Source organism: Balaenoptera borealis (genome assembly GCF_965194805.1).
Source record: "Balaenoptera borealis genome assembly, chromosome: 6".
Lineage (NCBI taxonomy): Eukaryota > Metazoa > Chordata > Mammalia > Artiodactyla > Balaenopteridae > Balaenoptera > Balaenoptera borealis.
This window is the reverse complement of record NC_138863.1, coordinates 91194914-91220308: the sequence shown is the minus strand read 5'-3', so window position 1 is coordinate 91220308 and position 25395 is coordinate 91194914. Positions and strand designations below refer to the sequence as shown.

The window sequence follows — 25395 nt, the reverse complement described above, 5'->3', positions numbered from 1 at the left end:
AGGTTGCCTATCTCCACTTCATTTAGCTGTTTTTCTGGGATTTTGTCTTGTTCCTTCATCTGGTACATAGCCCTCTGCCTTTTCATCTTGTCTATCTTTCTGTGAATGTGGTTTTTGTTCCACAGGCTGCAGGATTGTAGTTCTTCTTGCTTCTGCTGTCTGCCCTCTGGTGGATGAGGCTATCTAAGAGGCTTGTGGAAGTTTCTTAAGAAAATATCTTAAGTAGACATCTCTCTGAAGACATCTGAGAAGTACAACTACCTGTTTATCTGCACATATTACTTTAAGCCTGGTAATAAGGACTTTTTCACTGATATACCAGGTATTTTCAAGGGTGGGATTTTGAATAAAAACAATGAAATCTAATTATTTACACTGGCTTTGGTGTGTCTTCATTGTCTAAAGGTATTGGTAATTGGTAACAAGAAAATAATAAAAAGAGTATTGTGCCTTAAGGTTCTTATCATGCCTTATGGCTCATAATCTCAACACTGCTATGAGTTGGATATTCTAACTCTGTTTTGAAGATGAGAAAACTCAGAGAAGTTGAGTATCTTGCTGAAGGTCACACAGCTATTAAATGGGAGACTCAAGACACAAATCTAGGTTGGATTACTACAAAGTCTGTACTTATTTGAGAAGTATCAGGATGGTGTCAGACTCATAGTAAGCATCGATAAACATTAGCTCCCTTTTCCTATGAAGACTGTTTCATTTCTGTTATACTATGATTTGAATGGTTCTTTCAGAAAGTGAGCGGAGTGGGATTATGATAAAGATATGCTGCATTTACCACATTAGTGCCAGAGGGGTTCTGAGAGTGAGCTGGCTTCCCAGATCCTATTGGGAGTGGGATCTGAGCTTAATCCTCTTAACTAAGATTTGTAATTTCTCTTTGGCTTACAATGTTCTGCAAAATTGTTTTATGTTTCAGGGACTAGAGTAATTCCATGGGACCTCTGTCATAGTGTGGTTGACAAGAAAGAGAGAATGTAGAGAGCATCCATTACTCATACAATCCTGGGGTTTTTCCACTTTTTGAGAATGTATTGAGCCATACACTGAGGAAATGTTCTTAGTGTCTTTATATCCCAGTCAAAAATTTTGCACATAAGATATAATGGTACATTTATTGCATTACCATACTGTACCTATTGCAACTACATAAACACTGTATATATATATATATATATATATATATATATATATATATATATATACACATATCCATATATATGGGTACAGATGAGAAGAAAATATATTTAACTTATTGGTGATGAGATTATGGGTAATATTTTTAAATTAAAAAAACTTGACATTTGAAAGTGATTTGTTGAATTTAAAAAGAAAAAATAACAAATGAACACATCATAACACTTCAACTAAACAGATACACACAAAAGGGAGAATCTGGGGAAACTGAAAATACTTTCAATCACTTAAAACGCTTCAGAATATATTCATTTATCTCTGCCAGGATACATAAGACATTTATACTATGGTTTTCCTCTGGAGAGGGAAGCAGAGTGGCAATAGAAAAGGGGTGGGAGAGGGGACTTCCATTGTATATCATGTTGATACCTTTGGAATTATGAATCCACGTAAGTGTGTCACTAACGAAAAAGAAAGACAGAAAAGAAAACATATACTCTTCTTCCCTATTTTATTAGGTAAAGTAGAATTAGCATGATTCTTAAATTGCTATTTTATTATCTTTTAAGAATTCTCCAACTCTGTTTTTTTATGGGTCATTTGTAAAACAAATATTTTAAAATACATAACTTCTAATGTTATAGTTTAATACAATAAAACATCAGATACATATCACTTAAAAGGCAATAGCAGGGGGACCTTCAAGATGCTGAAGGTCCTTCCTCCCCACAAATACATCAGAAATACATCTACATGTGGAACAACTCCTACAGAACACCTACTGAACACTGGCAGAAGACCTCAGACTTCCCAAAAGGCAAGAAACTCCCCACGTACCTGGGTAGGGCAAAAGAAAAAAGGAAAAACATAGACAAAAGAATAGGGATGGAATCCGCACCTCTGGGAGGGAGCTGTGAAGGAGGAACACACTAGGAAGCCCCTTCACTGATGGAGATGGGGGGTGGTGGTGGGGAAGCTTCGGAGCCACAGAGGAGAGCACAGCAACAGGGGTGCAGAAGGCAGAGAAGAGAGATTCCCGCACAGAAGATTGGTGCCTACCAGCACTCACCAGCCCGAGAGGCTTGTCTGCCCCCCCGCCGGGGCGAGTTGGGGCTGGGAGCTGAGACTCGGGCTTTGGAGGTCAGATCCCAGGGAGAGGACTTGGGTTGGCTGCGTGAACACAGCCTGAAGGGGGCTAGTGCGCCATGGCTAGCCGGGAGGGAGTCCGGGAAAAAGTCTGGAACTTCCTAAGAGGCAAGAGACCATTGTTTTGGGGTGCGCAAAGAGACGGGATTCAGACCACCACCTAAACGAGCTTCAGAGATAGGTGTGAACCGCGGCTATCAGTGCGGACCCCAGAGACGGGCATGAGACGCTAAGGCTGCTGCTGCAGCCACCAAGAAGCCTGTGTGCAAGCACAGGTCACTATCCACACCTCCCCTCCCGGGAGCCTGTGCAGCCAGCCACTGCCAGAGTCCCATGATCCAGGGACAACTTCCCCAGGAGAACACACGGTGTTGCCTCAGGCTGTTGCAACGTCACGCTGGCCCCTGCCACTGCAGGCTCGCCCCGCATTCTGTACCCCTCCCTTTCCCTGGCCTGAGTGAGCCAGAGCCCCCTAATCAGCTGCTCCTTTAACCCCATCCTGTCTGAGCGAAGAACAGATGCCCTCAGGCGACCTACATGCAGAGACAGGGCCAAATCCAAAGCTGAACCCCAGGAGCTGTGCAAACAAAGAAGAGAAAAAGAATTTTCTCCATGCAGCCCCAGGAGCAGTGGATTAAATCTCCACAATCAACTTGATGTACCCTGCATCTCTGGAATACCTGAATAGACAACAAATCATCCCAAAATTGAGGCGGTGGACTTTGGCAGAAACTGTAGACTTGGGGTTTGCTTTCTGTGTCTAATTTATTAGTGGTTTTATGTTTATTTTAGTTTAGTATTTAGAGCTTATTATCATGGGTATATTTGTTCATTGATTTGGTGGCTCTCTTCCTTCAATCCCTAGCAAACTACCAATGCCATTTTTCACAGAACTGGAACAAAAATTTCACAATTTGTATGGAAACACAAAAGATCCCAAATAGCCAAAGCAATCTTGAGAAAGAAAAACGGAGCTGGAGGAATCAGGTTTCCTGACTTCAGACTATACTACAAAGTTACAGTAATCAAGACAGTATGGTACTGGTACATAAACAGAAATATAGATCAATGGAACAAGATAGAAAGCCCAGAGATAAACCTACACACATATGGTCACCATATCTGTGATAAAGGAGTCAAGAATATACAATGGAGAAAAGACAGCCTTTTCAATAAGTGGTGCTGTGAAAACTGGACAGCTACATGTAAAAGAATGAAATTAGAACACTCCCTAACACCATACACAAAAAATAAACTCAAAATGGACTAAAGACCTAAATGTAAGGCCAGACACAATCAAACTCTTAGAGGAAAACATAGGTAAACACTCTATGACATAAATCACAGCAAGATCCTTTTAGACCCACCTCCTAGAGAAATGGAAATAAAAACAAAAATAAACAAATGGGACCTAATGAAACTTCAAAGCTTTTGCACAGCAAAGGAAACCATAAACAAGATGAAAAGACAACCCTCAGAATGGGAGGAAATATTTGCAAATGAAGCAACTGACAAAGGATTTATCTCCCAAATATACAGGCAGCTCATGCAGCTCAACATCAAAAAAACAAACAACCCAATCCAAAAATGGGCAGAAGACCTAAACAGACATTTCTCCAAAGAAGATATACAGATTGTCAACAAACACATGAAAGGATGCTCAACATCACTAATCATTAGAGAAATGCAAATCAAAAGTGCAATGATGTACCACTTCACACCGGTCAGAATGGCCATCATCAAAAAATCTACAAACAATCAATGCTGGAGAGGGTGTGGAGAAAAGGGTATCCTCTTGCACTGTTGGTGGGAATGTAAATTGATACAGCCACTGTGGAGAACAGTATGGAGGTTCCTTAAAAAATGGAAAATAGAACTACCATATGACCCAGCAATCCCACTACTGGGCATATACTCTGAGAAAATCATAATTCAAAAAGAGTCATGTACCACAATGTTCATGGCAGCTCTATTTACAATAGCCAGGACGTGGATTCAACCTAAGTGTCCATCGACAGATGTATGGATAAAGAAGATGTGGCACATATATACAATGGAATATTACTCAACCATAAAAAGAAATGAAATTGAGTTATTTGTAGTGGGGTGGATGGACCTAGATTCTGTCATACAGAGTGAAGTAAGTCAGAACGAGAAAAACAAATACTGTATGCTAACACATATATATGTAATTAAAGAAAAAAAAATTGTTCTGAAGAACCTAGTGACAGACCAGGAGTAAAGATGCAGATGTAGAGAATGGACTTGAGGACACGGTGGGGGGAAGGGTAAGCTGGGACGAAGTGAGAGAGTGGCATGGACATATATACACTACCAAATGTAAAATAGATAGCTAGTGGGAAGCAGCCACATAGCACAGGGAGATCAGCTCGGTGCTTTGTGACCACCTAGAGGGGTGGGATAGGGAGGATGGAAGGGAGGGAGACGCAAAAGGGAAGAGATATGGGGACATATGTATATGTATAACTGATTCACTTTGTTATAAAGCAGAAACTAACACACCATTGTAAAGCAATTATACTCTAATAAAGATGTTAAAAAATAAATAAAAAACTAAAAATAGAACTACCATATGACCCAGCAATCCCACTACTGGGCATATACCCTGAGAAAACCATAATTCAAAAAGAGTCATGTACCACAGTGTTCATTGCAGCTCTATTTACAGTAGTCAGGACATGGAAGCAACCTAAGTGTCCATCAACAGATGAATGGATAAAGAAGATGTGGCCCATATATACAATGGAATATTACTCAGCCATGAAAAGAAATGAAATTGAGTTATTTGTAGTGAGGTGGATGGACCTAGAGACTGTCATACAGAGTGAAGTAAGTCAGAAAGGGAAAAACAAATACCGTATGCTCACACATATATATGGAAACCAAAAAAAAAAGGTTCTGAAGAACCTAAGGGCAGGACAGGAAGAAAGACGTAGATGTAGAGAATGGACTTGAGGACACAGGGAGGGGGAAGGGTAAGCTGGGACGAAGTGAGAGAGTGGCATGGACATATATACACTACCAAATGTAAAATAGATAGCTAGTGGGAAGCAGCCACATAGCACAGGGAGATAAGCTCGGTGCTTTTAGTACACCTAGAAGGGTGGGATGGGGGGGGTGGGAGGGAGACGCAAGAGGGAGGGGATATGGGGATATATGTACATGTATAGCTGATTCACTTTGTTATACAGCAGAAACTAACACACCATTGTAAAGCAATTATACTCCAATAAAGACGTTAAAAAAAAAAAAAGGGCAATAGCTTTATCTGGGCATTGTAGGATATTCCAAAAAAGTGGAAAATGTGATCTCTGGCTTTGGTGAACTGGATGATAGAACACATGAATTATAAATAATAAGGCAAGCTAGAAGTTGTGTGTATGAAATTATTACTGCAATGCCTAACATAGATTGAAATAATTCAAATAGAGATTATAGTGTGTTAGAGCACATAGAGAAGATCTTATGCAATATTTGTATTAGTTAAGCTCATGCTAAGTTGCAGTAACAAATCCATCCCAATAATTCAGTGGCTTAAAGAATAATATACATGTTTATTTCTTCTGTAGCTGTCCAGGGTGGGCTTTTAGTTCGCTGGGTGGCTCTCTTCCATGGTTGGAAAGACACTCAGATGGACAGTTGTTTTGCCCCCTTTTCTAGGCAGCATCTCAGGTCCTTTAGGTCATCTATCTGAGACAGCCAAAGGGAAGAGAGCATGGGCAAGCCTGAATGTGCTTTTACGGTAAGTCTACACATCTCTTCCTCTCACATTATGCTAGCTGTAGCTCGGCAACCGGGCCGTACCTCACTGCAGGAGAGGCAGGCTCATGCAGTCTAGTGGTCCAGCTATACCCTTGACCCTTCTACTGCAATGGGAGAAGGAGGAGGCGCCATGCTGGTGGACAGCTGACAGTCTCTATCACAAATATGGAAAATCAGTGATTCGGAGGAATAAAGAAGAGAAAGAATGGCCTTATCCAGGCAGGAAGAACAATAAAAATAGCTTAAAAAAAAAAAAAAAGGCTGTTGAACCTCATCAGGTCACCAATTCTTTATCTGATAAACAAAACCTATTCTAGATCATTTCCAAAAATGTTTCCATCTTTTAAGCTTCTGTGGTTCTGGGAGCTAGCATTCAACGGGTATCGCATTCAGCTGGAGCAATGTCTTCATGTTGGAAATAAGGTAACTCATGTTAGGTGGGTAGCAGGGGTCTTGAATAATCACTGTTTTTCGCTGGAGATTTTTAAAAAATCGAGTGACAGATATTGACCAAGTACCTACTACATACCAGACACTTTGCCCAGTGCTGTAGCGGACGCAGTTAACTCATTCTTTCTGAGAAGAGATTATGGACTATTTATGGGGGAGCTGAGCAGCATGATGAAAAGGGAAGACGACAAATGAAGCAGAACGGGATACGTTCCCAGGGTTCCAGACCTCGCATTATGGGGTAGGACATGAGGTGAATATGAAATGACCCTTGAATATTTTTTACAAGATTTTTATGAAGAAAAAAAATCTGTAGCAAGAGCTTGTTTGCCTGTGATTTGTCACTGACAGTTGGAGACATGAAATTTCCATTCATTGAATGTTCTGATTAATTAACTTGGGGTTAACTATAGTTTTACTGCAAGTAAAAATGCATGACTCCATCCTCTATTTTATGAAGTAAAATTGGACCTTTGGGTAATTAAGGCATTCCACACAATTTACCCATTTCTATGAAAATGTATTCTCAGGTGTTAAAATCAGTTGAAAATTCTGTCAAATGTAGTAACTGCTGTTAACTCTTAGCCAGTCATACCTCTAATACCTCCCAGGACTCTCATCTTTGGACATAATGGTTTTATTCTGACTTCATTTTTCCAGAGTTTTAGCTTTAAAAAATTTTATGTTCTTAGAGAAATCACAATCCTGAGGATTTTGGAAAGAGAGCATTTCCAGCCATTTTCATGTTCAGTTTTGGCTTCTGGATCACGTCTTGTAATAAACTCACCGCAATTATTTTTGTTTTGTTTTGAATATCTGCTTCAATTTACCTTTCTTCTGTAACACAAGACCTGGGACGAGGAGTCAGGAGACCTGCATTTCAGTTGGCTTTGTCACATACTAACTGGACATGTCCTTGACTCTGATGGGGTCTTGGTTTTACTTATCTGTCAAATGAGAGGGATGAACCAGAAGATAGTATAGGCTGTACTCTCTTTGAAATATTACTCTTCTATATGTTAATGTTGGTTTGATTACTTTCTTTATTTGGTTATCAATCTGTTAGTTTAATTTTCATTTTTAAAAGGGTCTGTTTCCTTCAACATTTTTTAAAAGTATTGCAGAAGCCTATTGGAACCAGCACAACCTAGGGTTCTTATTTAAGATGTAGATCCTTAATTCCTAATTTACTAATTCTATTTACTAAATCAGAGTTTCTAAGGAAGTACTTCTCAGTCTTTAATGTAAATACAAGTCACACAGGGATCTTGTTAAAATGAAAACTCCAATTGGGTGTCCGAGGTAGGACTTGAGATTCTGTATTTCTAACAAGCTTACGGGTAGTACTGCTGATGTAGCGACTGAACTTTGAGTATCAGGACTCTCTAAGCCTTAATGGCAGCTCCCACTCAGCAGAACCATGTCTTGAATGGAGAAAGAATTAGCCAATTGTGGAATGTTTAAGGTGTAGCAGTTGTGGGTCATGTAGCATCTGGGTCATATAAAGAAGAACAATGTTGCAGACTACAGATTAAAGAATATAATGTGATATGAATCAGGTTCTCTTATGAGTACCCGCGCCAGAGAACCACACTCACTCTTGCTCTGTTATTCTAGATCATGAGAATGTGTTGAAATTCCAAGTACCAAGCAGTAGGAAGAAAGAAAATTGTTTCCTTTTTACTGATTATGCTGTGCTACATGGTGTCCAGAGGTTTTTTTCTCTTATTTCCCTTCCCCAGATTTTACAGACCCTGTAGCTGGTATGATCACATTGTCCAGAGTCATGGAAATATGACCTCTTTTCTGATTCTGTGTGGTGATGAGTAACAAGATTGTTTCTGCTGAGGGGTGAAAAGGTCTTCAAACTAGTTTGCTTTCTCGTAAACAGCTGGCCTAGAGAGATCCTGAGAAGATAACTAACACCTCCTTGAAGATTAAATTTCTGCTAGTGGTTTCTTATTTTTTAAATTAATTTTTTTTTGAGGCATAATTGACACACATTATATTGTCTTCAGGTGTTCATCTATTAGTTTGATTTTCATTTTTAGAAGGGTCTTTTCCTTTACATTTTGAACAGTTTGTGATTGGGTATAAAATTAGCTTACATGAATGTCCTTTTCCTCAATTGCAGTACTCAAAGGCAAAAATGGTTTTGTGGAAATGTGTGCATTTGCATGCTTAAATGGGATCTGATTTGTATTGTGCCAAGTACCATTAATAACAATTATGTAGGCTTTGAAATGAAATTATGACTAAAAAATATATGTGGCATATTTTCTATGCCAATTAAAAAATATGCCTGGGGAACTTTCTTTCTTTTTTTTAAATTCCACAGATCCTGCTAAAATCTAAGAATCGTGTAGACTGATTTAGTTTTTCTTTTCTTTGCATGGATATAATGTTTATACCACTCAACTTTTGAACATCAGATAGTTTTAAATCACATTGCATTTGTAATAATAATTATAACAATCATAACGGCAGCTCACACTTACAGAATTCTTACTAGCTGCCAAGCTATGTGTCAAGTGGTTTATATGAGTTATTCTTTTACTCTACTTTAAAATCTCCATAGCCTAGCTGTTCTGTTTAATATGAACATATGGAAAATCTTAATGCTCAGTTGATAAAACACACACGCACACACACACACTAAACCACTGTGAGGAAAAGAAACAAGAACAGTCTTAAAAAAAAAACACAACCCTGAAGCCATGTGACAGATTTAGCAAATTCTTTTTATTTACATAGAAATGTGTACACATACTTTCTCTGTACACAGAAAATTCTAAGTTTATATACATAGATGGTTCCCACATATTTTACAATAAATAGTATTTTAATCTTGTTTCTAGGTGAAAATAAAAAGATGTCTCAAAATATTTCACACCAACCACAAAATTACAAAAGCACCCGATGAACTCAGAGCAAAAATTTCAAGCCTGTACTACCACACACTAAGTCTAGTACAATTTTTACAAAAGACAAAAACCAAACACTGTGCAGATATCACCAAGAAAAGGAAAGGAATGGAGATGCAAAATAGAGATGAGTGCTGCTGACTTTTTGAACAATGTAGTAAGAGCATTTTTGTTGGTTAGGACTGGTCTTCCTTTAGTCCTCAATTTAATGTTTTACTTTAACTGCTATTTTACAGATAAGAAGGGGAAAAAAAGTTAACGTCTATCGTAAAAAAGAGTAACCATTCCATGAGTCTTACAGGTTCTAGAAACCTTTGTACTGGTCAGCCAGACTGCCTTTCTGTGCTAATTCAAAGACCATCCAGTTCTATGACACAGAATGACTGTCGACCCCCTCAGAGAAGATGAGGGGGACACGGTTGTGAAGCAACATTATTAGGAAGTCATCTCAAAAGACTGGTGAATCATGCATCTTGGTTATTAACACTTAATAATAATTAGCAATGTTTAAATATACTCTTTATTTCCACAATTTGAGCCCTCATGTAAATAATTAAATGCAAGGAGAACTTAATCTAAGAGGCTAGAAATAATGAATATATCATGCTGGAATTTCCTCCTTCCAATTCCAATTTCTTTCCCATTCTAGCCTATAGGAAACAATCACTTTCTCTCAATTTAAGAGTTGTTCTACACCTGTGTATAAAAATCATACTACCAAATGAATAGAATGAGGTTAAAGGGTGAATACAGATTTATGATATTTTTGACCACCTCACAGCACTGAATTTGACAAAACAATCTAAAAACATCCTGATCGTCATTATTCTTGAACTGACTTACAATATATCCAGATTTGCTTTCTTAATACACTAATGTTACTACTCACATGAGAATCCTGAGGATGGTGACCAAACCAGGGCTAAGTGTTTAAATCCCACACCACTCAATTCTAGCTCAGATAATAATGTATTTTGTTCCACTGTGGCACTGTAACTTCACACATGAGTTTTGAAACAAATTTTACCCCTTCATCTCTCATATCAGTAACAGCACGTATGTGGGAGAAAAGACAGCAATAAAAAAAGAATTCAGTGTCAGAAATGCGATTCATCTACCAAATACAATCTTTTCAGTTGCTTTACGGAATCTGCTATTTTTAAGGTAATCTTCCAAAACATACTTCAAAGGCAGGCTCATTTCAAGAGCAATGTTTATCACATGCATAATTTGGTTCTTTCCTGTTACATGTTGCTACCATCGACTCTTAGAGAAACAACAATACCTGGAGGACTTAGCCATCCTATGTGAGAGCGATGGCTTCATACACAGTTTTACTCTTTAGATTCAGGTACTTATGATCGAAACAAACACAATTCACATTTAAAGATGTTTCTTTTTCTTTTAAGTTTGAAAACCTTATAGGGAATGAAGGTTCACTGCCAGAAACAAAAGGGATCCTTTACCATGAAGAGCTGGGCTTGGTTCTTGGCCATTCTAATTGAATATATATTTGTCCTTCCTTTCTATTGGCTGTAGAAAGATTCAGCCAGAAGATAAGTATGGAGTCTCACTATGGTAATTGTAGTCAGGACAGACCTTTTGCACAAGTTTATAATCAACACTGTAAAAGGCAATGTAGATGCAAATGACCTTGAAGGGCTTGGAACACAACCAGGAAACGTGGCTCTGAGTCTGCTCCTGGTAGCAGATCTTGGACGGGTCGAAGTTGCACAGGGCAGTCTTCTTTGCCCGATCTGTTTTTTCATACTCAATGCGACAATTGAAAGATTTGGATTCCTTTGTCTCCAAGGTAGACTGCGGGGAAACTTCAAATTCCACCACTTTGGAGGGGGGTACCAAACTCACTGACACATTGCCCAGGCCTGTGGAATTATGTCGGAAATAAACACTGAAGGTTCCATTTCCATGGTCAACGATTTTCCCCGTGATGAGGAGGTTGAGCTTAACAGTTTTAATGTTGGAATGGAAGTCGCCCCATCCAAACATTTTCTTAAATTTTCCCGTTTTCACTATTGGCCTCCGTTTAGTTCTTGCCAAGGGCTCCTGAACCTCCGTGATGTTGGCCAGCCAATCCCAAAAGTTCTCCAAGCTGTCCGCATACGCCAAGTGTCCGGGCTTGGGGACTGGAGACTGTTTAACAAACAGGCGCAGAGGATTGATGATCCTTGAGTGTACCACGTTTCCCACCAGTGTCCCCGCAGCATCTTTGTCTTCCCAATCCAGCCCTTCTGTGGCGTGCACCACCTTTTTACTGTCACAAAATAGCTGTTCGAAAAGAAGAGAAACACACTTTAGGTTAGGCTTTGCGTGCACACATACCAAAGCCAAAGCACCAGGTTAATTCTTGTAATTTATTTCAATTCCTGCTAAATAGCATTTCACACACACAGCTGGGCTCCACAGTGTAATAAGACGACCATTTAATTCAAGCAATGTAAATCCATGAGTACGAAAACGGAAATGATGGGATCAAGAAGAGAGTGCAGTTGGCTCTTTGTATCCGCAGGCTCTGAATCCAGTGGATTTTACCAACACTGAATTAAAGTTAAAAACAAATGAAAACCCCCTCCAACACTCCCGCCCCCAGCCAGAAATTTCCAGAAAGCAAAACTTGAATTTGTCATACTCTGGCAACTATTTACATTGTATTAGGTATTATAAGTAATCTAGAGATGATTTAAAATATACAGGAGGATGTGCATAGGTTATATGCAAAAACCTCATTCAGATCAACTGGTCATACAGCCCACGAAGGTCAGTACAGGCTCCAGATATGACTTGAGTTTCCTGAGAACTGATGCAACCTGGTCCAAGTGACTTGTCCTGTTCTCTCTCCAGGGAGATGTTCAAGGACACATGGGCAGATAAGAAACCCCTTGCTGATCAAGGTCCAATTTCTCTTCTCTCTGATTATGATTCTTGCTGTGTATTATCTATTTTTTGCCTGTTTCCGGTATTTCACGAGATGTGCCTTGCTTGGTCATTGCTGACAGTCACAACTACCGTTCCTGAGAATCACTGGTACTCAAGAGCTTCTCCTTTACTTCCTGATCTCAACTCCCCTATTTGTACAACTTCCTAACTTCTTCCCTCACTCCTGCCTTGCTTTCTCTCTTTCATAGGGTAAATTTCCCCTTTTAGCTTGCTTTTTCCAAAAGAAACCGAAAATCTCAATTCTTACTCTTACACACCATGCTCCTGATGAATACTTTATTAGCAGAATTAAGATCCATTCTCCGTTCAAAAATATTTTTTCACTTACAAGTATGACAACACTCTTCACTACCAGGAGAAACATGCTCTCTTTTTTTCCTAAAATGTTTGTTTTTACATTACACATTTTCCTGAGTTTTTTCTGCCTGGATCATTTTTCTTGATTTAGTCCTTTGCCTGATTTTTCTCCTTCCTTTTCTGTTATTGAAAACCTACCAACATTGAACCCATTGTTCAACAAGAAGTCTTCAGTCACGTAGGGTCTCAGGTTAACTGGTATTAGCGTATTTTAGAATACATGATGGGCCCCCTTATGTGATAGACATTATGAGATCTTTCTCTTATCTCTTGGACTTCTGATGTGATGGTTCTGAGATTAGTCAATAATAATTACGCAAAAAGTCATTTATTGACTTTTAAAAAAACTGAAGATTCTCTTTGTAGTAACATGGTGTAGCAACTTGACCCAAACATATGTGACTCATCCTAAAGAAATATGAGTGTAAAAAAAAAACCAACTAAGCTTATCAAACAGATACATTAGATATGATTATTTGCTTTTAGAAAGGCTCTTCAATTCTTCAGAAAAGATTCTCCAGATGAGAATTTAAAATGAAATTTGATTCCTAAAAAATATATTCTAACACAATACTCTTCAGGTTCAAACCTGCTCAAGGAGCCCTTGATTTTAAGGTTGGCCTATATAAAAATAATCAAATTTAACTATTAAGCACAGATCTATAATTGTTCTCTGTTCCAATGAAAAACAGTCACTGACAGTTCCTTAGACAAAAAAAGTAGATGGATGTATCTTTTAGTTCTTTTGCTTTGCCCTAGACCATCACATTTGTCACTTGCTTTGATAACATTAAACAAGGTGAGAAAAGCTGTGTATAACTTCATCTGTTTTTTACTCTAAAATGCATGGACGGTTCTTACAAGTACTGATTTCCAAATCTAAACCCAAATTTCAAAAAACTATTGGATGATGATGTATTGGTAGAAGAGTATAATTAAAAGGGTAAATATATTTCTAGTTGTCTTAAAAAGCCAACAATTGTACCTCCTCTCCCAACTTCCTCTCCCTTTGGTGTAACTTGTTCAGCCTTCTCCCTGGAACATTTTCTTAAAGGCATACATCACTGCTGAGAGGGCACCCTCTCCTAAACAGGTCTACAAAGACAGTTGTGTGACCAAAGTCCCCAGAGCTCATGCTTCACCTCAAAAGACCTAACCAGGGATGACTGGGATTTGGATCAACCATAACCCTGCCTGCACTCATCCATAAACTCCCAATATGAAAGCAGCATGGTGGAAAAAGCATAGGGTTTGGTGCCTGATGACCTCATCACCCCCTTAGCTTGAAGTATTTGATGTGAGCCCAAATTTTCTCACCTTTATGTCCTTTGCTGGTTGATTGTAAGGACTAAATAAAAGAATGGATGGAGACTTCCCTGGTGGTCCAGTGGTAAAGAATCTGCATTCCACTGCAGGGGATGCAGGTTCTATCCCTGGTTGGGGAACTAGGATCCCACATGATGCGGGGCAACTAACTAAGCCCTCGTGCCACAACTACTGAGCTTACATGCCTCAATGAGAGAGCCCGCGTGCCGCAAACTACAGAGCCCGTGCTGCAAGGAAAGATCCTGCAGGCCTCAACAAAGATCCCACGTGCTGCAACTAAGACCTGACGCAGCCAAAAAAAAAAAAAAAGAAAAAGAATGGATAGAAATTACTGAGCCCAATCTCTTGCAAAAGGCATTCAGTGACTCCTGGCTCTTGCATGGTCCAAAGGGTAGTCCCATGCCTCCTATCCAAGAAGTGTTTTCAAAGGATTATATGGATTCTCCGGTCTCCAGGAAACTGATTGGTGGTTAATCAAGCAACTTGTTCAGTGCCATATGATACATTAACGGGTAGAAATTGACCTTCTCAACCACAGAGCATCAATCAAATGCTTCCTCATGTTTCCAGTCTCGCTGACATCTGAGTCATATCCATATCACAGGGACAGGTGAGCTCTTTTTGCCAACAAAATGTGTTTGTGGATCTTTGATTCCAACCTACCAAATGAGTCAGCAAAGGATCTGAAAGTACAATGTGTCTGGCAGGTGCCCTCATTCCTGTAGAGACAATTTCAGTGATACAGCATGCTGGGAGAGGACTGTAGGTGGTTCTGAGCCTGTTGGCAAACCACTCTATCCAAGGTAAGGTTGTTAGATGTTATCTGCAAAACACAAGGCTGTATCCCCCATTACTTTTGTACTTGCTGGGGCTTCCTATGCTAATGTCAGTATCACTGGTATCTTTTGTCCCACCATATTACAATAATAATGCAAAAACATTTAAGGGCATGCACAAAATGGAGTTTAAAAAAGGGAGAAAAAGAGGAATTGCTGTGCTTTATCTGTTTGAACATTCCCTGATTTCCACACATTTATCAAAGCTTAAGTAATTTATGTCTTGGCAGGGTGTATCAATTTCACAAAGCACACACATTAGCTAGATACAATGATATCATATTAGCTTTTTCTGCATCTTAGAGAGAAGCTCAAAAAGATTAATAAAAGCTCAAACCTTCATCAATTAAATGAAGCAGGTGGAAGGAAGGAAATAGAGGAAGAAGACTATTTCATTTCAGTTCTTTTGTTTTTAGGGGGGAAAAGAAGCTGACAGGTTCAAATCATTCATCATAACAGGCTGGAGTTGAATTTCACTGATAATTAAATGCATTTTTTCCCAAGAGGCAGAGAGGGTGCAATGAATTTTATAGTAGCAGATGTGAGAACTGTCACGAATTACGGAAATAATTTATAAACTAAAAAGCATCTTCCTTTGCAAATACTATACCAGAAGATCTTTTTTTTCAACTATATTTATTATGTATTTTTCAATAAACATTTTATTTTAAAATAGTTTTAGTTTACAGAAAAGTTGTGTGGTACAAAGAGTTACCATATACCCTGTACCCAGCTTCCTATATTGTTAACATCTTACATATTACACTTGTCACAACTAATGATCCAATGCTTATACCTTATTATTAACTAACGTCCATACTTTATTCAGATTTCCTTAGTTTTTCCTTAATATCCTTTATCTGCTCCAGGATGCCATCTAGGGTCCCACATGACATTTGGTCATCATGAATTTTTAGGCTTGTCTTGGCTGTGACCATTTCTTGTTTTTGATGACCTTGAATGTTTCAGAGAGCACTGGTTAGGCATTTTGTAGAACGCCTTTCAATTTGAGTTTGTCTGATGTTTTTCTCATGATTAGGCTGGGCCTTGGGGAGGAGAATACAGAAGTAAGGTGCCATTTTCATCACTTCATCGCAAGGGTACATGCTAGCAGCGTGACTTAATCACTGTTGATGTTAATCTCTGGCTTAGGTAGGGAAGAATTTTTTTTTAAGTTTTGCTTTCAGAATTTTCACAAGGCTTGTACATTTTTGTCATCATAAGCTTAGTTTAATTTACATTTAATTCAGTGGCATTTGGTTTAGGATTGATTTTTTTAAAATGTCAGGAACTCTCAAGCATTTCAATTTATAACCCTTTACCACATCACTGAATTATCTCAAATAACCTCAGAGTTGTTTAGGAAATCCTACCCTATTCATAAATTATTCTGGCATTCTTATGTGCTATAAATGTGTCCGTCATCATCAGTTATTATTATTGCTCTTTTATTTTATTTAGTATTTATTTTTAAAATGGGGCTCATTTTGATAATTGATAGTTCAATAAAGAAGAGCTTAGTCTATAAATATCTCACATGGAGTTGGAATTACTTGCTTAACATTAGATTCAAATGTCCCTTTTCTCAGTTTTGGAGCTCCATCGTACTTGACTCTATACATCCAATGAGTCAGTACCAACATTTATGTGGGGCTTTTTTTGCAGGTCTGTTTACCAAGGGGAATGGAGCTAAGGAAAGGGAGCCTCACAAAGCAGAGTTCTACATTCATAGTAAGCTGGGTGCTGCAGGACCATGACCACTACTTGCTTTCCCTTGGCATCTGAGACAGTCAGACCTCTGCCGTAATTATGGGATAACCATCTTCTATATGTCTCTCATTGTGATAGCTTTGCTTCTTCCCTGTTGCTGCATGTGGGGATGGGTCCTAAACTGTGGGGGGCAGGGGAAGAAGAGGGGGAGGAGATTTGTCTACACCCATGAGTAATAGAAAGGAAATGAAGGGCATTTAAGATGTGAGCTTCTGGGGTTCAAATTCCATTCAATGTATACCATGCCATTATCAGTTCAAGTAGCTCTGTCCTAACAGGTATTATTTTTTACTTATTATTTGAAGAAACACCTGTGGATGAAATATCAAGACCAGCCTTGCTGTCCCAGTCTGGGGTTTAGCAATTCTAATTGACACGTTTATTTAGCCCCTATCGACTCTTCACTTACACAGCACCAGGAAGTTGAAGGAGATGCTTCAATTTCCTAAGTAGTTGAAGCTTAGCTCTTCAAGCTCACTGCCTCGAAATACAGCTCAAGAGACTGGATGAACTTAACACACCTTGTTTAAGAAAGTGGGAAACCTCAAACTGTTTAGAAATATTCCCACTTTATTTTTGCAGGAGTAAGTTTATGGCTCCACTGATTTTTATCTTTGCCTGCAATCCTATGAGTGCTACGGTACTCCCACATGGCACTTGCAAATTATTGGACTGAGAGAAAAAGTGGAGTGTCCCAATCAAGTCTGTGCATTGCAGAAAAGAATCTGTTGGCACATCCTCCAGTGGCTGAATTTCCGTAAGTAAAAGATTGTTCTAAGAGTGAAGGAATGAATGAAAGAAGCATGGGCGATGAACTCAATCAGAACAGGTAAAAACCAAAGCAGGAAAAAGCAAGCAATGGAAACAGTAATGCTTTGATTTCCTGGAAGGAGTTGGAGCATAAAAGGAAGTATCCATCCCTAGCAGGAGTCGCTGCAGAGGAATAACGACGCAGACGTAGAGAATGGACTTGAGGACACAGGGAGGGGGAAGGGTAAGCTGGGACAAAGTGAGAGAGTGGCATGGACATATATACACTACCAAACGTAAAATAGATAGCTAGTGGGAAGCAGCCGCATAGCACAGGGAGATTAGCTGGGTGCTTTGTGACCTCCTAGAGGGGTGGGATAGGGAGGGTGGGAGGGAGATGCAAGAGGGAGGGTAATGGGGGTGTATGTATATGTATAGCTGATTCACTTTGTTATACAGCAGAAACCAACACAATGTAACACAATTATACTCCAATAAAGATGTTGAAAAAATAAATAAATGAATAAAAGATAAAACAAAACAAGCCATACTACTAATTTTTTTCCCGTAATCATAGCATCTATACCTCAAGTGGATGTTTTCAGTTTTTGGTGTTTACACTGAATATAAAATATTTATAGCCCATACTGCTTTTCTGTGAAATGCTTGCAATAATAGAAATAATGCCCCATGCACAGATTAAATAGATCACCTTCCATTAACAAGGAAGGCCGTACCCTTAACTATTTTATAGTACATCAAAAATATGTAGTCCTCTGTCCATCAAAGAAAAATAATTATGACTTTCCAGGATGAGGCAGAATGAGGTGAGTGCTCCAAACCTGTGAATTTATACCAAGCTGGGAGGATTGGCTTTTCCATGATAACAGGACTGGCATATGCTACTAGAGATAAATTGATACAGATCTGTAAAAATATTTTTAAAGGCAGCTGGCTTGCCCCCACCCCCCCGGATATCCTGGAAGCATTTATTAATGTTTTTTCACAGTGACAATCATTGCTAAGTGCCAGTTTGGAAGAATAACTGGTTTGTTTAATAGATCTGTTTATAATGCTGTTTCTGATAAAATCCATTAATTATTTCACTGGGGTAGTATTAGTTCAAGCCAAGGACCCCCAAAGTGACCACTGCTATACAACATAGAGGTGGCCTGCAGATCCCACTATAGCTAAACAATTATAGAACCAATAATGAAACGTGGTCTAAGGCATCATTTATGTTACATATATATATATAGCTTATATAACTGGATTGCTTTAACAATTCTGTCCCGTATCCTTCAGTTGAAATGAAACAACGACCTGCTCAGCAGGAAGAAAAAAGAAAAACCCTGTTATGATCGAAATTAGCATCCCATTAAATTTTTTGCTTGTAAACAAATTTTGGAAAGCACTTTCTCTGGGTCGAAATTTTGCAGACTATCATCCCTGCTGACAAGAGAACACATATCTGCGGGACAACCTACAATGCTATATTGATGATTAGTAGTATGGCTTGCCCTAAAGTCATATTTCTGGTGCTCCATTACAGAACTGTCACAGCAGATTAAAAGAAGAATGACAGAAAGGGAATGAAGAATGACAGAATCAAACATATATCAATGTATTAATTGTACCTATTAATATTTTGTGGCATAATGTGGCATTGTTTAAAAATTCATCTTGCAAGTTGAAAAACAAATGATTGCTTAGGAGAAGAAAGCTAAACAATGGACGTCCTTTCTGCTGAGAGTAGCAAATTCATTTTACCTTCCAGATATCTTTTAATAGCTACCCTTTACATTTTTCTAAATTGATACAGGAACTAACAGGAAACATAAATGTGAAGACAGAAATCTTAGTAGTAAGAGCCAAAAAGCTAGATTGCAAGGCTTGGCATAGTTTTATTGCTAAGGTTAAATATGGCAATTCTTATTTTATCTTGATGACAGTAATCTGGAAAATCGATGACACAACCTCTGCAAAAAATCTTACACACACACACACACACACACACACACACACAAGCCCACATTCTGACACACAGAAATATCACGTGTATAAACGCATGTGTGCATGCACATACCATAATTTCTGTAAACATTTAAAAGAAATGGTGTGATACTAAGTGAAGTAAGCCAGACAGAGAAAGACAAATATCATATGATATCACTTTTATGTGGAATCTAAAAAAAATGATACAAATGAACTTATATACGGAACAGAAATAGAACCACAGAGAGAAAACAAACTTATGGTTACCAAAGGTGGCGGGGGGGAGGGATAAATTAGGAGTTTGGGATTAACAGACACACACTACTATATATAAAATAGATAACCAGCAAGGACCTACCGTATAGCACAGGGAACTGTACTCAACATTTTGTAATAACTTATAAGGGAAAAGAATCTGAAAAAGAATATATATATATGTATATATAACACTGAATCAGTTTGCTGTACACCTGAAACTAACACAACATTATAAATCAACTATATTTCAATAAAAAAATAAAAGAAATGGTGTGAAAGAAAACAGATTTCATCTTGTATCCGCAGGCTGCATAAAAGGGGCTCTTTAACAAGTTATGAACAGACTAGAAGTAAATTTTAAGATACCTTGTGGTAGAGGGCTGCTAAATGTTAGGCTATGTCTATACTTCCCAAGTAAAACAGGGTCAGAGTGCAATGTCATTTAACCCAAGTTTTGCAAAGTCACAGAAGGTATTCTTTTGATCATCTAATAGAAACAGTCCTTTCGCTCTTAAGGAACAAGTGACTCAGCATGGTAAGTGGCACTGTCTCTTTTCACCCCCCATCCTTAGACGCCCCATCCAAGTTTTCAATGAGAGAGAAGAGCTTTGCATGACAGGAACACATAAATACTTCTGAAATATAATGGCCTGGGAAAGACAACAGGCATCTGTGTCTTGACCCCTATAAGTTGGCATTTAAAAAGGAAAGTTGCAACAGAGGGAAGAGCAGTGAAAGGAGAAGTGGAAATGGCATATATTGTATTTTTTACACCAGTTTAGGCAGAGTTTCAATGCAGGATGAGGAAACATGGTAGGTTGGTGGGTGGACAGGGCAGGAGACAGGGGTTAGGAGAGGTGTACTGTGTATGGCTTTGTACTCTACCATCAAATCCATTTGATATTTCAATCTTCAGGTACCAGTAATCCAGCAATTAGCACATACTGCCTGTGAGGGTTAGTTTTAATTGCCAACTAGGCTAGGCTCTAGTACTCAGTATTCAAACACAAGGTGCAAATACCAGGTGCTGCTGTGAAGGTATTTTGTAGATGTGGTTAACGTTGCCAATAAGTTGATTTTTTTTTTTTCAGTTAAAAATGTCAGCACTTATTGATTACATCTTTCACCAAACATTACATTCAGTAATTTAAAATAATTTTTCAAATGGTTTTAGATACACAGATGATATTTCACTTAAATGTAAATATTCATAGTCTATTCGGGATTTTTACAGGATCCTACATAAATGTGCTGCTTTATGATGATCCAATATAAGTATGTTTTGTAAGATCAGTGTCAGTTTCCACACTAAAAAACATCTATTTAATAAAAAAAAAAACTCAATGCATATTGCTTGTGTATATGAAACTGATAATTGTGTCAAAATTATTTTTGCATTAATCATTCCTGACATTTATACTGAGAATTACAGAGTCTCTGTAGCCTGAGAGAACTTCAGAGACTTGTCCAAGGTCTAAGTAGTGAGAAGTAGCAATAAGTCTAGAAATCAAGTCTTTTGTATCAACTCACTGCTCTTTCCACACTAATACTGTAATGGACCTGACACACAAAAAAGCTTGAACAATGTAATATAAATAATAACATAACGTTTGCCTTATAAATAAAAATTTTTTCTAAGTACAAAATGAAGTTTACTCTAGAAAATGAAACTAAGAAAACCGAAGAAAATTAGTCTTTACAATTACTAATATTTTAATATTTATTCATATTTTCTCCAAATGTAATATAAATAATATATATCTTATATATTACTTTATTTTTAAGGAAAATACATTGTATTCAGTCACATAATAATTCAAATGGTCTAGAAGAAAAAAATCTTGCTATTACTAAGAGTAAAATCTAAATTCTAATCTGGGTCAGTTTCCCCTAGACCTCCTCCCTAGATCTTGAAGGACACTTTACTGTTCCATCATTTGGGATCATGGATCATTCTGGGAAGAAGCAAGCTCGCCGTCCTCTGGGTGAGCTGGGGTAGCAGGCCCTTCCTCGTAGCCCAAGGAGGTATTGTCAGCCCTGGTCTTTGCATCCATGGCTCTGCCCTCAGAGTCATTCTTTCTTTATTTTGTCCCGTCTCTGTGCCTCTCAGTCCAGGCTGGAAAAGTTTCTTTTTTTTTTGACCGCCCCGCGTGGCACGTGGGATCTTAGTTCCCTGACCGGGGATCCAACCCACGCCCCCTTCAGTGGAAGCGCAGAGTCCTAATCACTGGACCGCCAGGGAAGTCCCTGGCAACGTTTCTGATGGCATAAAATTCTTAAAACCTTGTCAGTTTCCTGTGTAGTTCACTGGGGTCCAAGCCATCAATAAGAGCGCCCTCCAAGCATCTTTTCTGGATAACTGTGTCTCTGCTTCTTGTTTATGCTGAGATGGTTGATTGGATCCATGTGCCATACACCCAATATCTTCAGCAAAAGTTGTTCAGTCACACCCTTTGGTGTTTTCTCCAGAGCAAACAGTCTGACTCTAAGTAGATTATTCTTGGTGTTGTGAGTGGGCCTTATCCAATCAGTTGAAATGTCTTAAAAGCAAAACTTCTTCCCTGAGGAAGAAGACATTCTGCCTCAAGATTGCAGCATCGACTTTTGCCCAAGAGTTTCTGGGGCCTGTCCTACGGTGTCAGAATTGCCAGCCCCCATAATTGCAAGAATAAATATTTTGAAATACAGCTCTTTAGATTATCTATCTATCTATTATCTCTCTATCTCTCTCTCTCTATCTATCTATCATCTATGTCTATCTATCTATCTATCTATCTATCTATCTATTGATCTATCATCTATCCTACTGGTTCTGTACCTTTGAAGAACTCTGATACACTGCCATTTGATTTTAATAATTATATTCATGTGTGAATGTCTTATGTTCATGATTCAATTATACCTCTTTCTTTCTTGTATTCTCCATAGAACCTAGTACAGTGGACCCTTGAACAACACAGGTCTGAACTGCATGGTCCACCTATATGCAGATTTTTTTCACTAATTACACATTACACTACTACACGATCTGTGGTTGGTTGAATGTGTGGATGCAGAACTGTGGATATGGAGGGCTGAATGTACCCAGAGTTTTGACTGTGCAGGGGGTGGGCACCCTTAACCTCTGTGCTGTTCTAGAGTCAACTGTATAGGGATACTTGATGGTGACTTAATCGTTGGTTCAGATTTAGGATCAAGGGACTCCATGTGGCTCCCAGAGGAAACTGTGAAAGTTTAGATCACTGCACTTGTCATATTGTTTATTATTATTATTAGTTATTTTTTCCTTGACTCTTCCTCTTGTAAACTCCTTGGTGGCAGCTACCATATCTTGCTCACCTTTATGTTTCCAGCGTTCATCATGGTGCTTGATTCACAGTAAGTGCCCAGTAAAAACTGAATACATAAATCTGACTGGCAGGGTGGAACATCCTGGACTTTGCACAACTTTTTATTTCTTTAGGCCTTACTCTTAGGACACTTTGGAAAATGCTTTAAATCTTAAATAAAACGTAGTTGGTAAAGGAGTTAAGTAGGAAAAATAATGGAGATGGAGAGTAAGGAGTTACAAGGTGGGAGAATGGAACTGAAAAATAAGTAATGATAACTGGATAGAAGAATAATGAAACCTCTACTGTATAGCACAGGGAACTCTACTCAGTATTCTGTGATAACCTATGTGAGAAAAGCTTCCGAAAAAGAATGAATATATGTGAATATATAACTGAATCACTGTGCTGTACACCTGAAGCTAACATAACATTGTAAATCAACTATACTCCAATAAAATTTAAAAAAAAAGATTATACTGATTCGACATAAAAAAGAATAATGAAACCAAAATAAAAATATTAAAAATAATATTTGAAGAAGTTAGTAGGAATTATTAAAAGAATTAATTTATAGGGTGTTATTTTCAAGGGGTCCTCATACCTGTGACTTCATCTAAAACCTATAAGCTAATATTAATTCACAGGCCTCCACCTTCAGCCCAGACTCTCTCTGAAGTTCATGATCCGTATATCTCCCTTTTTAAAAGACAGCCTCACTTTAATTGAACCATAAAAAGTATACACCACCAGTTTTGCACTTTGTAAAACATAATATGCTGCCTTCATGGTTGTGGAAGTAGCAGTTAACAATGAGGATAGAAGGGGATTGGGAAGGCTATGAGCTCTCTGTTAGAACTCAACGGACTGCAATGCTTCCTCATCCGACCTACTGGGCTGACGTTCATGCCTGCACAACTCCTTGAACTTCTAGAAGTACCTTGCTGACAACCGGCACAGCCAGGTATATATCCTGGGAGCTCTCAGTCATCTGATACTTGGCTAAGATCAACTGTGGCTTCTTTCTTGGCATCTGCAATCATTTGTAAACCAGATCAAAATCAAAGTCTTCTCTGTCTCTCTGGCTCTCTCTGCACACCTGGTTCAGAAGTCCTGAGAAAGGTCAAACAGTATGGTCCTGGGATTAGGAGTTGGTTCAGGACCACAGGCAGTGGGCCGGGCTCTGTCTTGCAACCATTTCCTGTCAAACCACATCCATCAGGCATCTGGTCCAGTGAATTTTCTAAGATCTGATTGTGGGCCTTTAAATATCTCCTTATTACCCAGAGCGGTGTTTTCACACTTTCAGAGCTATGGAACCTTTTCCTCCTAAAGTAAGCTTTTGTAGAGTCTCAATAAATACAAGAGACACAAATGGCATTTACATGCACAATTATACATGAGTTCAACTGTGTAACAACTATTATTGTAAACTTCATGAATGAGTGCAAAAAGGATCTTAAAACAAACATGAAACTTGAAATCAGAGGTAACAGATGATTGTTGCAGTCATATCTGCCTCAAAATAGCTCACGGTAGCACTTCCTCCATAAAGTATCTGTGACAACCTGATGGACTTGGTTGTTCTCCTTTTGGGCTTCCACCATTATACTCTTATAATAGCACCTGAACTGGTTGGTCTCCCTTCATTAGGCTGAATTCTTTAATGACAGGGACATTTTCTTGTTCTTTGGTGTATTCCCAAGGCCCAGCACATTGTCTAAAATAAAGTACACATACTTAATAAACATATGTTGCTGAAAAAGTGTAACCCTTCCCATAAAGTGCCAGTATCATTTCAATATTGACTGAATGACTTGGTTAAACTTCCCCTGAGATTTTATGTATTGCAAAGTCATTCCTGGCTTGTACCCAAATGACCATATAATATTTTTAATTTATTGGGGATCAAATACGTGAAGTTTAACTGACTGTGGTTTCCATAGAGAGCCTGGAGAGAAAAGCCACGCTTGAGGAAGGAAAAAGGTGGGATGCTACAAACTATTCCTGATGGCGTCCAGGCCACCCTGGTCCTTGAAGACTCAAGCATAATCCCAGCCTCTGGGATCCAGAAGAGAAGGGTCCCTGGACTTGGTTGGGGGGCATGGTCAGATTCAGGAAGGGACCTGGAAAGGGGTGCTATGGCTTACCCTAGTTAAACAGGAAAAGGGGGAGAAAGATTCCTGTGAAGGGTGTCCTTCCAGGCCTGGGGGAGAATTAGCAGAGCATCCACCGAAGTACCAAGGAGAGAGGATGCTTTTCCAGGAGTGTCCGTGTCAAAGTGAAGAACGAAGGAAGAAGTTATTCAAGTAAGTTACAGTGTTGTGGGGAGATCTGATGATTTCAGACCGAAAGTGTTCT

At 38.7% G+C, this 25395-nt stretch overlaps 2 protein-coding genes across 2 annotated transcripts in view; one reads left to right on the top strand and one right to left on the bottom strand.

Annotated features, from left to right (window-relative positions):
- Positions 1-19141, top strand: part of SPOPL (speckle type BTB/POZ protein like) — a 116864-nt gene extending 97723 nt beyond the window's left edge. The window contains exon 13 of the transcript XR_014245705.1: positions 16598-19141. The gene's annotated coding sequence lies outside the window, so the exon portion shown is untranslated. The remainder of the gene's footprint in view (positions 1-16597) is intronic.
- The window catches only part of NXPH2 (neurexophilin 2), a 99941-nt gene continuing 83047 nt past the window's right edge, over positions 8502-25395 (bottom strand). Inside the window, exon 2 of the mRNA XM_082395828.1 lies at positions 8502-11744. Coding sequence (XP_082251954.1) covers positions 11001-11744 — 744 coding nt within the window. The 3' untranslated portion in view covers positions 8502-11000. The remainder of the gene's footprint in view (positions 11745-25395) is intronic.